Source organism: Pyxicephalus adspersus, chromosome 11, assembly GCF_032062135.1.
Source record: "Pyxicephalus adspersus chromosome 11, UCB_Pads_2.0, whole genome shotgun sequence".
In the NCBI taxonomy this organism is placed as follows: Eukaryota; Metazoa; Chordata; class Amphibia; order Anura; family Pyxicephalidae; genus Pyxicephalus; species Pyxicephalus adspersus.
This window is the reverse complement of record NC_092868.1, coordinates 11373760-11388050: the sequence shown is the minus strand read 5'-3', so window position 1 is coordinate 11388050 and position 14291 is coordinate 11373760. Positions and strand designations below refer to the sequence as shown.

Below are 14291 nucleotides of genomic sequence, written 5' to 3'. Positions count from 1 at the left end.
ATTTGATTAACCATGTCTAGCTGCCACCCTTTTAAATGCTGCTCTTTTGAATATTTATATTTTTTCTGCTCCTCCTTGTGACACTTTATACTGTATACATATGCCTACCATACCAAAAAAACACATAATAAAAGAAAAAGTCCATTGCTGACTTCTACTTTTAAAACGACTTTCTGGGCTATTATGCCGACTCATGCTGGGACTTTTTAAGACTTGTGAATTTCATGCTCTATAGATTTGATGGTGGGGTAAAAGGCACAGAATGCATTAACACCAAGATTCAGGCCTGAAGCAAAATAAAAAAAAAATTAGAAGGTTGGACCCCAAATTTCTCATTAGTTGATGAATACATAAACATTAAATTCCATAGTCTAAAGCTATAGGGAAAAAATGACAGATCCAAGTAAGGTAGGTTTCAATGGTCCTGTAGCTTTAACAAACAGAAGGTTCATACATAAAAAAAACATTCAAGATCATACAAGGAGTAAATATCCTGCTATATATATCAGAAGATGATTATGATCCTTTTTCTCATAACTCGCTTGAGCTTAGACAGAAAATGTCTGGAATGACTCTGTCTTTTTTTTTTTTAATAAAGACTTTGGTTAGCCGCATTCATCCACATAGAGTGTATTAACTGTAACTTATTGGTTACTTTAGACGTTCACTCTCTGCAACAAACAATGGTGGGTGGTGAACTGAGAATTCCTCACTTCTGATGGTTCTTGGGATGTCTAAAGACTGTGTGGTACAAAATTACCCATTAGTTTCTATCGAGAAGAGAAAACATAGAAAAATAGTTGCATCTCATTTGTTGCCGAAACATGGGAGGAGGGGACAATATCTAGTCCTTTGAGAACAAGACAAGGCTGAACCAAGAATTATGTGATTATTTTGTCATCATTATTGGTATTTTTGTGACAATAAAACTATTGAATTCCATTAAAAGTTTATGTATACATTTATTTACAAAATACCATGATTCCAATCAGTATGCTATTTGCCTAAGTACATATTGAAACAATATTTTTTTTATATTTACAAATCTCTTACTGCTCATCATGTTTTGTTGCTTTGTATTCTGATTCATCAGAAAAGGTTGAAGTAAAGCATGCTATAAGGGAATAATGTGTAAGTATATTAGACATAAAAATATAAACACAAATCAATATTACATAAAACTGAACAAAAAGCAAAATAAATCAAATCATACTACATATCCTACATACAGTACAACAAAGTTTTAAGACAGGGTGAGCTATTTTCTCATATTAGTATTCAAAGATGACAAAGCATGACAAGTCAGGAAGAAGGAATCTGGGCAGCAGTAACAAACTAATCTCATTTTATTTCTATGTGTGCATAAGGCTGCATGGTCTATAACAATAAGCAAATAAAATGATTTTGAGAGGGTGAAGCTCTCAGATCTTGGGATATCTGCCATGCCATTTATGACCAGTGAAGCTTCTATCTGTTAAAACTAATTTCCATTAATAACAGCAATACCCCTGCTATGACAGGATATAGTACTCCATATCAATGAGGGGAGATCCTATAATATAGATATAATCTTAACATAGCATTGTCACCAAAACTGCTACCTGGAGAAACAAGTCCCAAGGAAAGCAAAAATAAAAAACACGTAACTGTGTAACAGTGTAAAAGTGAGTTTTAATGAAAACTTTTTCACATAAAAATTTGTAACATTTTATTTTACTTGTGACATGTAATAATATTACCATATTTAATTTCTTTGGCCGGGCATCAGTGTACTGTATGTTGCTGTATTAGGGAAAGCTATTTGCTGATAAAAAGAAAAAAAAAAGAAAATTATGTATTAGAGAACAATTTGTAAAAACACATGCATGCCTTTATTATTCCTGTTCCTATAGTAATTTAGTATCAGACAAGATTTACAAAGTATATAGGATTGTTTATATTAACCAGTGACATGTAGAAGTGAAAATATGATTGTCCCTCCCAAAGATTTAGGCGTTGTATACAAGCTAGGGTTTCCTTTCCTAAGATGATCATTCATGAATATCCTGGATAAAATCTACCATCTCTATAGCTGTCCAATGATGTTGTTTGTGATCTACTTTGGAAGTTTATTAAATGACTGATAGGAATGACCATTGTTGGGAATGACACATAAGGGATCACCCTACTTGTCCTTTCCTCCTCATAGGACACAACAGTGACATCTATACAGCGCTCCTTTGTTCTACTGTTTATACAAATGGTACCAATGATCAAATGTTCTGCATGTGTATGAGGCTTTACACATATCTATGTACTAAGAATAGTTCAGGTGAGACGCAAATAACTGAATAGCATGTTTGGGAGCTGCATTTGCAGATGGGACAAAGCAGAAAAACCAAACCAGTATATTTTTAAGCTAATTTTAATAAATAATAATAATAATTTGATAATGTTTTTCTGTTGGGCTTCATTTTAACATTGTAGGTAAATCCAGTGCTTGAGCAGCTGGGAGGAACACAAACTTCTCCATACAAAAGGAACAGTAAAATTATTTCTTCCATTACCCTTTACTTTGGTAGCAACCTGACAGCATACAGCCCCTAATAGAACACTCATTGTACATGCGTTTTTTACAACTTAAGGATGTCATTGTTCTTTTGTGCCAAAGGCAGTCTCTACACAAAGTGGAGGCACTGCTAAAACAAAATGCAGGAAAAAAACTTCATTTAGATTGTGTGAAATATATTAAATGAAATAAATTACACTCAGCTTCTAATGACTTCACTCCAGGCTGAAATTTCTGATAGGAAACCCCTGCTGGTAATCATACAAATGTGTCGGAATGGGGGATTTTTAGGCATGTTAGTGGTCATAATGATCAGTGACAGGTAGTACTCTGTGAGATTTAGATGTTCCTCTACTATCCCTGACCCATAAAATGTATCCTTCCATAACCCTGAATTCATCTCTAAAACCTAAACTAACTCTTAAATAAACTCTTAAACTATTTGTGTACATTGGTGGTTCCCTATGCAGTCTCAATTATTTACCTCATATTGACTTGATTCTGCTTTTGCAACATTTTGATCTGTCTGTAAAAGGAAATAAAAGATTTATTGTTTTTATATTATTATGGGTACATAATGGTTAATGCTGCCTATAGTATATGTTACAAAAACAGAAGAACTACTATTTGTGAGAAGGAGAAAAGGAAAACATTGATCTGGAGGACATGTGTTGATTATACACTCAAAATATAGGATTAGTTTTAGAAAATTGCAGAATGATACAAAATAAAAAATATAAAAAAAAAAACATTATTCCACACAGTCGCATTCCAGGAAACTTACTGTGATCACAGAAATAGTCCTTTTATCCAGAGGTGAAATATTTTCATTTTCATATATTGGAGACTTGGGAGTTTCTGTGAAAATAAATTAAATATTCCATCATATGTTGTAAAGATGACTAAAAACATTTTGCCAACATTGTATGTATTGAAAATGATGTGCACTATATCGGCCTCCTTTGTAATTGGCAACCAAACATAACGGCTGGCCCAGTAACCATTACCACGCTTCAGGTGTCACTTCTTTGAAGCATTGTGCCATTAATGGATAAGTTAAACCATTGGCTTAATATATATAGGACTGCAGCAATGGGACACCAAGGTCAACTAAAAATTTTGGAAGCAATACCTGGATTAACAGAGCAGTAAGTGTAAGGTACACCTTATTCTACTTTACATATAACTAACAATACATCTGTACTTATAACTATTCCTAAAAATACAATGTATAAAATATAAAATGTATAAACAATACAGCAATTCTTTAACCTCCTTAGCAGTATTCCCGAGTGTGGCTCGGGGTGGATCTTCCATACCAAAAGCAATAACCTTAAGCCACACTCGGGGTGGAATTGCCAGGAAGCTTAAAACTCCTACATGGTTCCCATGTTCCAGCAGGGTCCTTCAGCAGTGCCCAAGGCATCCTCCAGCAGTGTCCGCCATGTCTTCCAGTGATGCCCAGCATCTGTTTCCCCTGGATATGCCAGGCATCCGCAGGCTACACGGATGCCGGCCAGCATCTGCGTCTCCGGCGAGTGAACGTTGGGGACGTGAGGCCAAGGGAAGCATCTGTTCGTGAGTGCGTGGTTGGAAGGCAGGACTGTGGAGATGGTAGGCGGGACCAGGTGGAAATTTTAAAATATTGGGGATTTTTAAATGTACTGCTTTTACATGTAAAAATCCTCATCATTCATACTGCCAGAGAGGTTAAATTATTATCCTGATTTTATTTTATATATCTGACCCTAGCTATTTATTCTGTACTACTAAAATACCAATTATAAAAATTTAAATTATTAAAAATAATATATCCATTGTGGTTTCTATTGGAGTGTTTAATGTGCAGTCTGCATCTGCTTACGTGTATCAGAATAGAGGAGACTTTCTAACCATACAATGACAAAGAGATCAGATCATATATTTATATTTACACCGTAAAAAGTTATATAGTGGGAGGGTTAACCTGACAGCACAACAGACCGATACAACATACTTTTTTTCTTATTATGTAGCCAACCAAGCTGCTGATGAAGATCACTCCGAATATTACTCCAATAACAATTCCAGCTATCACTCCACCACCAAGTCCTGCAAAAGGAAAAGCACAAACATAAGCTTAGAGTTTATTAGATATAAGATGTAGATGGGTATAACATGTTATAATTCAGATATACAATTTATAACTAGTGTCAACAAATATTTGGATCCAAAACTTTTAAGAGAAACCTGCCCTAGATGCATCATGTAGGTTGCCATATCACTAAGATAAAGGGCTCCAATAAAAGCAGGGATCCTCTCCTCCATCTTTGTGGTGGCAGGCAGCCAATTAGCCAGGGCTTTCCAGCATTTACCACTCCTGACAGAGATCTGCTAGCAGACACAACCTCTCTGTGCTGCTGGCACAGTCAAAGTAAAATAAAGTTGCTGTAGTTAGACTGTGTCACTATTAGTCAGATAGATAGTTGGATTGTACTGTATTGCTTCAGTCCTGTAATCTACTGTACTCAGGTAGAGTGTTTCACTGTTAGTCACATAGATAGATAGTCAGTCAGTGTGTTACATACAGGCAGCCAGAGCCAGGGTACCCAGACGGTGTGCACACCATCACACTTGTACCAAGAGACAGTCAGACAGATGCAGAGATAGATATCACATTTGTATACTGTGTTACATATTAAGGAATTGTAATATGCATATTGAAGGAAAGTGCCGCATACAACACACACAGTGCACTTGCATTTCTTGTGTAAATCCCGCCCCCCCAAAAAAGAATCAACTTACTGTAATAATTTACACTCTGTGAAGCAAATTAACATTTTAACTCTGTCTAGCCAAAGAGGAAGGGTCATCTTTGCCAGGCATGGCAAGGAAAGCAGTATATGGGTAGGTTTTTAATTACAGAACCGAGAACAAGAAGCAAGCTGGACCTTAGACATTTTAGCGCTGCTGGTGGTGATGCGCATCCATTATTACTGTACCTTGAACAACAGGTACATGACCCAGCCTGCATCAAATGATTGCACCCCTTCTTACTCCCAGTTCCAGACACAGGCCTCACAGGGGTCCCAAACTATAGTCCCCGATACACCTGTACTTCCTACTTCTTTCTCCTCGACTGGAAAGATTTGCATAGAGCAGATTGTTCATGTGTACATAGAGGAGTCCCACCGAGGGGTTGGAGAGGCGGAGCTGGAAGCATTCCTTCAAACTATAGTCCTTGATACACCTGTACCTTCTACTTCTTTCTCCTCAACTGGAAAGTCTCATGTAGTGCAGAATCTTCATGTGTACGAGAGGAGTCCTACCCAGGGGTTGGAGAGACGGAGCTGGAAGCATTCCTTGAAGATGCACAGTTGTTTGAGTCATCTGACGAAGAGAGTCAGTTCACAGGCTTTCCCTCCTCCCTCCCTTACTTTTCACCCCAACACTCTGAGCCAGACGAGCCACTTCAAACTGGCTCCAAAAAGCTGCTGCTTCCTGTCGGCACATAAAGGGAAACTGTCTCTTCTAATGATGATGATGATGTCCTTTATCTGACATAGGGTGAACAAGGAGATCATCATAGGCAAGAAGAGGAGAAGGAGGTTGCAGAACGCTCTCAAAGGGGGAGAGGGAGGAAAAGGTGCCAACACTCTGCAGTATTCAAGAACCAGTCAGGCAACTCATAGTCGTCCATCGTTGGCAGCACCACACCACAGGTGTGCCTCAACAACCGCGGACCACCACCACGAACACCAGCTCCAGAGCACCTTTTGGCCCATTTTGATGTTCGCCCGTGTGGGCATTTTTTTAGTGTCCATAGTGATGACAACACTATGATCACCTGCAAAATGTGTGCTCAGCAGTTCAAACGAGGTAAAAACCCAAACAAACTTGGAACAAGTTGCATGAGCACACATTTAAAAAGCCACCACCCGGTAACCTGGCAGTAACAGGTCCCTGTGCTGCTGCCAGTAATTTGAGTGGGGGATGTAGCCAAGCAATACAGTTTTCAGGCTCCACCAGCAGTGAGGATGAGCTCCAACGCAGATCAGCTGGTGTTTGTCGCATTGCTAGCAGTCAAGACCATGCATCATTGCCATCCCCCACACCTTCTACCTCATCATACATCATATGCCTGCTAGAACAGATGATGGTGGAGCTCGGACATGACACAGAGCGGACGCTGCAGGAAGCCTGCAGGAAGAGATGACGTTTACAACATCATCTTGGACATGCGTGCCTACTAGGCATAGTGTACCGCAAATCTAGGGCGAGGAGGATGTGGAAGATGAGGACTGGGAGGAGACTGCGAGTATGGGAGAGGGGGAGGAAGGGGCAGAGGAGGATATGGAGGGTAGATGGCATCCATCCACCCAAATACAAGGCGGCATGTTCCGTAGATGGTAAGACTAGGCAGAGGAGGACGACCCTGTGCTGCTGTTCAAACCACAGGAGACTAAAGGTGCGTACACACTTCCAATTTTTATCGTTCAAAACGAACGACGAACGATCGATTGGGCAAAAAATCGTTCGTAAAAAAGTAACCAACGACGCCGACGAACGAGGAAAGTCGTTGGAAACGAATGACCGGACCGGCGGATCGGATTGGACGACGATCGTTGAACATCGTTCGTGTGTACGGTCGTTCGTTGATCGTCCATGGGCTGAGCATGCGTAATGAACGAACGTTCGTTCACTTTCCTGTCGTGCACATAGTTCCTCTATCGCTCAAACGATCGTATCTATTGTGTGTACAATATCTACGAACAATCGTGTCGTTATCTCTATGTGCAGGATCGGTGCTATACGATCGTTCGTAGATATCGTGCAGGATCGTTCGTCGTTCGTTTTCCAACGATAATAATTGGAAGTGTGTACGTAGCTTTAGTCCAGAATTCCCTCAGCTGTGGGAACTTTGAGCCACATGACAGCCTTCATGAAGGAGTGCATAGCTACAAGGGCATACAGCACATAAAAACAAACACTGATGACTATTGGATTGCTACATTACTTGATCCACGTTACAAGCCTGAGATAGAACAACTCATCTTGACCCAATACAGGGGACCCACAATGCAGCACTACCAAGAAGTGTTTGGAAGGGACTTGTGCTCAGCCTTTCCGTATGCCAGCAGCAGGGATCCCCATGGCAATTCCACCAGTCATGGCAGCCAAACAATTACCTTAAGCGGCATGGGTGGCAGCAGCAGGAGAGGTCGTCCAAGCAAAACTATGCATGCTTTTTTTGAGCAGGGGAAAGTCTCCAGTCGTGCAGCAGTTGCCAATGACAGTCTGCAGCCTGCAATGCCAGGACCCACTGCGCTACAGGGTATCGAAGCTTGAGCAGTGTCCGGAGCCGGCAGAACATGCCATTGAGATCCTTGCCTGCCCAGCAGCAAATGTGTTATATGAAAGATTGTTCAGTGTAGCTGGGGACGTAGTGAGTGACAAGCGCATTCGCCTCTCCGCAGTAAACGTTGGCTGACTCAATTTTATTAAAATGAATAAGGCTTGGATCAGCAATGACTTCAATACCCCCTCTGCAGAGTGCACCGATTAGTCGGCAACTGCTGCACGGCCTGCTGACACCTTGACGGAAAGAGCACTTTTACAGCCTTCTGCATCTCCATCTCCTCCTTCTTGTCGTGGCCCTCTACCTCTACTCTGTCTCTCAGGCCCATACTTTTTAATGGAGCTGTGTAACTGGCTAATTTTTGTATGGAGGACCTCCCTTGGGGCCCTCTGCCTCTATCTACTGTAAGGCCATATCACTTGTAATGGAGCTGTGTAACCGGCTATTTTTTGCACAGAGGATCTCCCTCGGGGCCCTCTGCCTCTATTTACTCTGAGGACTATATCAACCGTAACGAAGCTGTGTAACTGGCTACTTTTTATATGGAGGACTATTTCTGTATTTCTCTCAAAAAAACAGATATTTAATTATGATCCCACTTGCTCTCTATCAAAAAAGACAGAAAAATTTCTGTATTTCTTTAAAAAAAAATTCAGATATTAAATTCTAATACCACTTGCTATCTATATCTATTTTTGATACCTCTTGCTATCTATCACAAAAACAATAAAAATGTCTGTATTTCCCCCAGATATTTATTTCTGAATCAGAATTCTTCTGGGTGTCATTGACAATGCACTACACCCAGCTCTAGATGCCAGTTACCAATGCCATCCACGCTCCGTCTCAGGGCCGACCGCCTCCTTCCACTAATGTTGCTGCTGCCACCTATCAGTACTCCATTCACTAATACTGTACACTTCTGGGTGTCATTGACGATGCATTACTCCCAGCTCTAGTTGCCAGTTACCAATGCCGTCCACGCTCTGTCTCAGGGCCCACCGCCTCCTTCTCCTGCTGTTGCTGCTGCTGCCTGTCAGTGCTCCATTCACTAAAACTGTACACTTCTGGGTAGCATTGACGATGCACTACACTAGCTCTCCATGACTCTTACCAGTGCGGTTTCCCAGACGATAGGTGACCAGAGGCCACACATTGCTACTGCTCTCGCTGACCCACGCTCCGTCTCTGGTCCTCCATCCTTTTGCCTAATGTCACGGCACATACTTGTCCACAACTTTATGAGTGTCATTCCTAACACATGTCATCCAGGTCATGATGCCAGCTAGCAATTATTATTATTAATAAATAGGATTTATATAGTGTAAACACATTATGCAGCTGTATAAATTGAATATGGGTGCGTAATGGAGCTGTGTGACTAGATAGCTGCCTCTATCTACTTTGAGGCCTAAATCACTTGTAACAGTGCTGTGCAACCGGCTAATTTTTGGACCAGAGGAACCCCCTCGAGGCCCTCTGCCTCTATCCACTGTGAGGCCTATATAACTTGTACCAGAGCTGTGTAAATGGCTAATTTTTTTACTGAAAAACCCCCCTCAAGGTCCTCTGTCTCTACTCTGAAGCCTGTGTATGGCTTGTAATGAAGAGATGAAACCTGGTGGGTAATTTTAGGACTGGAGGAACCCCCTCGGGGACCTCTCTGCCTCTACTCAGAGGCCTTTAACAAATCAAAATTTAACAAACCAAAATACAGTGTTGTGCAAAACTGTGGGAGTCTTGACACGTCTTTTTAAATCTATTTGTAGGCTGTAAAAGCGTTACACAGTCCCGAAAAATAACCCGAATTTTCCCCACATTGAAATTATTGGTATTCGAATTCGACGTTCGATCACCTGAACAATATTGGCCTATTCGAGCGATATTTGACCAACACAGATTACGTGCAGGTTTTGTTGAAGTACTGAAAGAAGGTACAGCCAGGAAAGTAGCAAATTATTCAGTTCTGCAATGGCAGTTTACATATTTCTCTCAAAAAAGCTTTGCTTTAAAGACAGTAGCAGTAAAACAGGATTTAGATATTCTTGAAGGGCAGATTTATTCCAACCTACCGTTAGCAGCCACAGTAACAGTGAAGAAGAAGCTCTGACTTCCAATGAAATTCTTGGCTCTGCATTCATATTTTCCTGCATCCTTCATAGTAACATCAGGAATGTGGAGGCTGGAGCTAGAACTTGTACTCTCCACTAGGATATTACTGTTGGTTTGGATAGGGATGGGGTCGGGGTTTAGATAGTACCAGGTGAACTCGGCTGACAGTCCACGTACCAGCATCACTGTCAGGTTTACAGTATTGCCGACTTTTGATTCAGTGATGTTATTGTTGTTATGTCCAATGGCCTCCGGAGGAACTGATTAAAGAAACATAAAATCAGACAACATATCTCATTAATATTATTTATCCAAAGCTGATTGTAGATAGTAAATGGAGGTTACGTTTTTTGTATAATATAAAGGTATATATTACTACACAATATATTCTACATTTCCTGCACAGCAAATTATGTGCTTGACTCACTGATGTGATGTGATATATCACCAGAGTGATATATCTGGTGTTTTGTACATCTTTTTCTGGCCTTACACTTGTAATATTTACTGTGTATGTGTGTGTGTTTCTGCTTTACCAGGCCTAGACAAGTTTTACAGATAACTATAGCAGCACATTTTGGGATAAAGTTCTCAAGGAGAAGCTGAATTTAAAGTCTCTGCATTATGACATCAACATAATGATCCTCAATATTGTTGTTTTTTGTTGTGGATCAAAGCAGTACACCCATAACTAGAAACAAATTACCAAATATCACCGAGCATTGAGATGTTCTTCCCAGCTGATCTCCAAGGCAGATTAGACTTGATCCTTCAAAATTACTTTTTGTGGTTACTACATTTACACTGTTCTCTCCACTTTTCCATATTCTTCCACTTAAGATCAAGATCACATTAGTTGCTGGTTGTCCTCCTGACCAGGAACAGCCAAGCTGAAAGTTCAGATCAATGGGTTCCGCAGTGCATTGCATATTGCCTTCTGGATTCCCTATAAAATGCAGAAAGATGTCAACTTAACTAATATTTATGTTTTTCATGTTATGTATTTGAAACTACATTAGGGATCTGCCTTCATTTAGTGCCCTTTTGGGAATTATGCTGGAAAAACTTAAGAGAAAGTTTGGAATATTGATGAGCAAAATTGGGAAATTTTGTTATTATTTTATTGTATATGTATTGTTTTTTATTTCTCTAAAATACATCTCAACTTTGCAAGTTAATTGCAAAGCCCTAAACATTGGTAGTGTTACCAAACTTGTTGGGGGTGGTGAGGGGTGGAAATTATGGAGTATGTGGGAACATGTCCCAGGTAATAATGTTACCCCTGCTGGCTTTAAAAATGCAATTTCCCATCTATAATTTTTTTTTCTTTGAAACCAGGGATATTTCAAATTTTGGCAATACAAAAACATCTAAAGCGTGCCAGTGATAGAATGGGGCAGGTAAACTGCACCAACAATGAGTTTTGAAATATCTCTAACAGATATTTTCCCATAAGAACCACAAACCCATACTGTACACCATGTGAATTACCTGGCAAAGGGTTATACTTAGTTAAAATAAATAGGAGCCATTTTTATTTGTTATACAGATGTTGTTTTCTGCTTGTAGTGCTTTACTGTGTTTGTGCTTATTGTTCTCTTTCAAAATAAATATCTAAAAGATTGCAGACGCATTGTGGTTGATTTACTAATTTGCAAAGAACATCCAATCATACACATGAAACATTACAAAAGTAATTATTTATTGGACATGGCTGGATAACAAAGGTCAGCCCAACTTCACCTCATTTAGTAAACAAAGCAAGCATTTTACTTTGTTAAGTTTTTATGTTCTACTTCATGGTGTACAATGAACAGCATTCCCATTGGCTGGTGGTAATTAGGACATCGTTAACAATCACCAACCAATGGGAAAGCTCCCAACTGTATATTATAGCAAAGAGCTTGTAACTCACATGAAACTTATGGAATATTGTCTGGCAAGCCTGTTTTTATGGTATGCAACAATCGGTGGACCCATGACTAGTTATCATAAACCATCTCTAACAACCACCAGCCAATATTACCAGGCTATCAATTTGTTTTTTAACATTGTAACATTAGTTATAGGCAGCTTGCATCTCAATGGTTAATGTACACAGCAGACAGGACCTTCAAGTATTTACATTGCTAATGAAATGGTGCAATTTTCACTTTGTTATTCACCGAACATTTGGTTCAGTTTGACCGAGTGGGCCAAGAATAGAAAAGAGGCATGGCTGAGCTCCTAGGTTCCAAGATTTAAAATGATTTCCCAGGTATTCCTATCTGCTTTGCATTTTACAAGTTTCCTCTTTAATATATTGGCCAGAATTGTGTTTTCTAATAATATAAATAAATGTAGATTAAAAAACATCAACTTACAGGCCAAGTTGAGGCTCAGGGCAATGCTCGTCTCACTCCCAAGCTGATTAGATGCTTTACAGGTGAAATTTCCAGTATCATTCCTATAGACGGGGCTGATGAAGAGATTGGAGTGTGGGGGAGAATCACCGTGTGATAAGTAATACCGGGAATCTGCAGGTAATGGTTCTCCATTCAGATTCCAGAGAAAGGTGATAGCTGATCCCTTAGCTGAGCAATGTAAAGTCACAGATTCCTCCCCAACCCAGATGTATGATCCCGATGTGTTACTGGTCAGTGTCACTGAAGAGACCGGAGCTGTAATTTACAAGAGTCATTGTTACTACAAGTCAGAAAACAACTATAAACCTAGATAATATAGTGCAAATAGAATAAACTGGCAATATAGAAATGTATGTCAGACCAACACAAAATTTGACAGATTTGTTGTTAGTAATTTGGAGTATTTGACTTATTTCTGACACTTAAATAAAATGTCAGGCTTCAATAAAATAAAAGAAGCAAACTAATGAGGCAGATATAGGTTTGATATAAAGAAGCACAAAAAGAAGGACAAAATTTGTACAAAAAGAATAATTTAATAATTATACAGATGTACCTAAAACTGCTTACTGGTAATAAAAAAAAACAAATCTGTTTTACACTTACAGGCCAGGTCGAAGCTGACTCCATTGCTGGTCTCGCTGTTTATCCAGTTTTTGGCAGTACAGGTGAAAGTTTCATTGTCTTTATCAGAGACCGGGCTGATTGTGAGGACTGTGTTATTCTCACTGAGGTGGTAATTGGGGTCTTGGGGCAGTGGTGCCCCCTGTAGGCTCCAGGAGTAAGTGACATCTGCACCACGAGCAGTACAGTTCAGACACACTGAATCTAGTCCTGGCCACACCAACTCTGATGCATTGCTTGTTAATTTCACGTCAGAGACTGGAGCTGCCAAAAAGAAATAAAATATTGTTTGTTTCTAATCAAACTCAGGAACAAAAACAGATTCTACAGCTTGCATTGTAGTTTGGTTTTTGCCCAAAAATAAAATTAGTTTTGTTATGGAACCAGTCCATGGTTTCAGTCCAAGCTGTTTTTCAAAATGGCACCAAAGTGCACTTCTGAAATGGTACATTTCTATAGGAAACCAACATCTCTTCCTACAATAAGAGTTGTAGTTGAAAGCAATAATTGTCATTATCATTATTAAGTTTTGTTTTAAATGTAAGCAGTGTCAGTCCCAGAATCTGAATTAGTGGAAATGGAGGGTGGTGGAGCAGCATAATAACATAGGCTGAGGTGTTGCATTGAAAGGGTCATTTCAGACCTGCAGCTAAGCCAATCACAAACACTCCCATTCAACAGAATAGGAGCAGCTGAGAATAATATTGTGCACACATTTACATGCAGCTGCTGCTGAGATTGCAGAGGATTGCGGTGAGGTTCCTGAACACGATAAGTTACTTTTGGCTGTGCAGTTATTTTTACTTATCTAATCAGCACTCAACTACACCATAAAGCGTTTGCCAGTTATTGTGGATGACATTGTAGTGGTTGTAGAGGGGTGGCTCAGTGTGGCTAATAGCTTCTGTTTTCTACATCATGTCTGAAATGGGCGTTAGGAATATGCTGAAAGGAAAAAAGACTGCCAAATGTACGGGTCATCAGTCATCTGATTCTTCACTGTTCAGTCAATAACAGTATTGGGGGGAACTGTTAGTGAAAATGTATCAGGGAAAGTGTAGGTTCCTTCCCCTGCCAGACAGGACTGTGCTGTGATGTAGAGCAGTGTAAATCGCAGGACTGGATGGACAGAAATTATAGACAAGTAATATTTGGCAAACAAAGCATGCAGAGATAAAGTTCATCTATGTTTTTAGCTGTGTGCCTGGAATTCAGCTTTAAAGCAATTAGATTAGTATTTAGGTTATGCTGACAACCAGAAGAC

At 39.8% G+C, this 14291-nt stretch overlaps 1 protein-coding gene and 1 long non-coding RNA gene across 3 annotated transcripts; both read right to left on the bottom strand.

The window, feature by feature from the left end:
• Positions 1–950: 950 nt before the first annotated feature.
• Positions 951–3406, bottom strand: LOC140341121 (uncharacterized). Of its 2 annotated transcripts, XR_011922814.1 has the most exons (4): positions 3333–3406; positions 3033–3074; positions 1740–1804; positions 951–1114 (listed from the first exon to the last, which is right to left on the bottom strand). It is a non-coding gene; the product is annotated as an uncharacterized lncRNA (long non-coding RNA). The 2 variants fall into 2 exon arrangements; XR_011922813.1 differs by lacking the exon at positions 951–1114 and having other exon boundaries at positions 1392–1804.
• A 352-nt stretch (positions 3407–3758) lies between these two features.
• LOC140341240 (pregnancy-specific beta-1-glycoprotein 4-like) lies at positions 3759–13541 on the bottom strand. The gene is made up of 7 exons (XM_072426802.1): positions 13508–13541; positions 13010–13291; positions 12362–12658; positions 10705–10944; positions 9959–10258; positions 4545–4639; positions 3759–3764 (listed from the first exon to the last, which is right to left on the bottom strand). Exons 1-7 carry the CDS (start codon positions 13539–13541, stop codon positions 3759–3761), a joined length of 1254 nt encoding a protein of 417 aa, XP_072282903.1.
• Between the last annotated feature and the right edge of the window lie 750 nt (positions 13542–14291).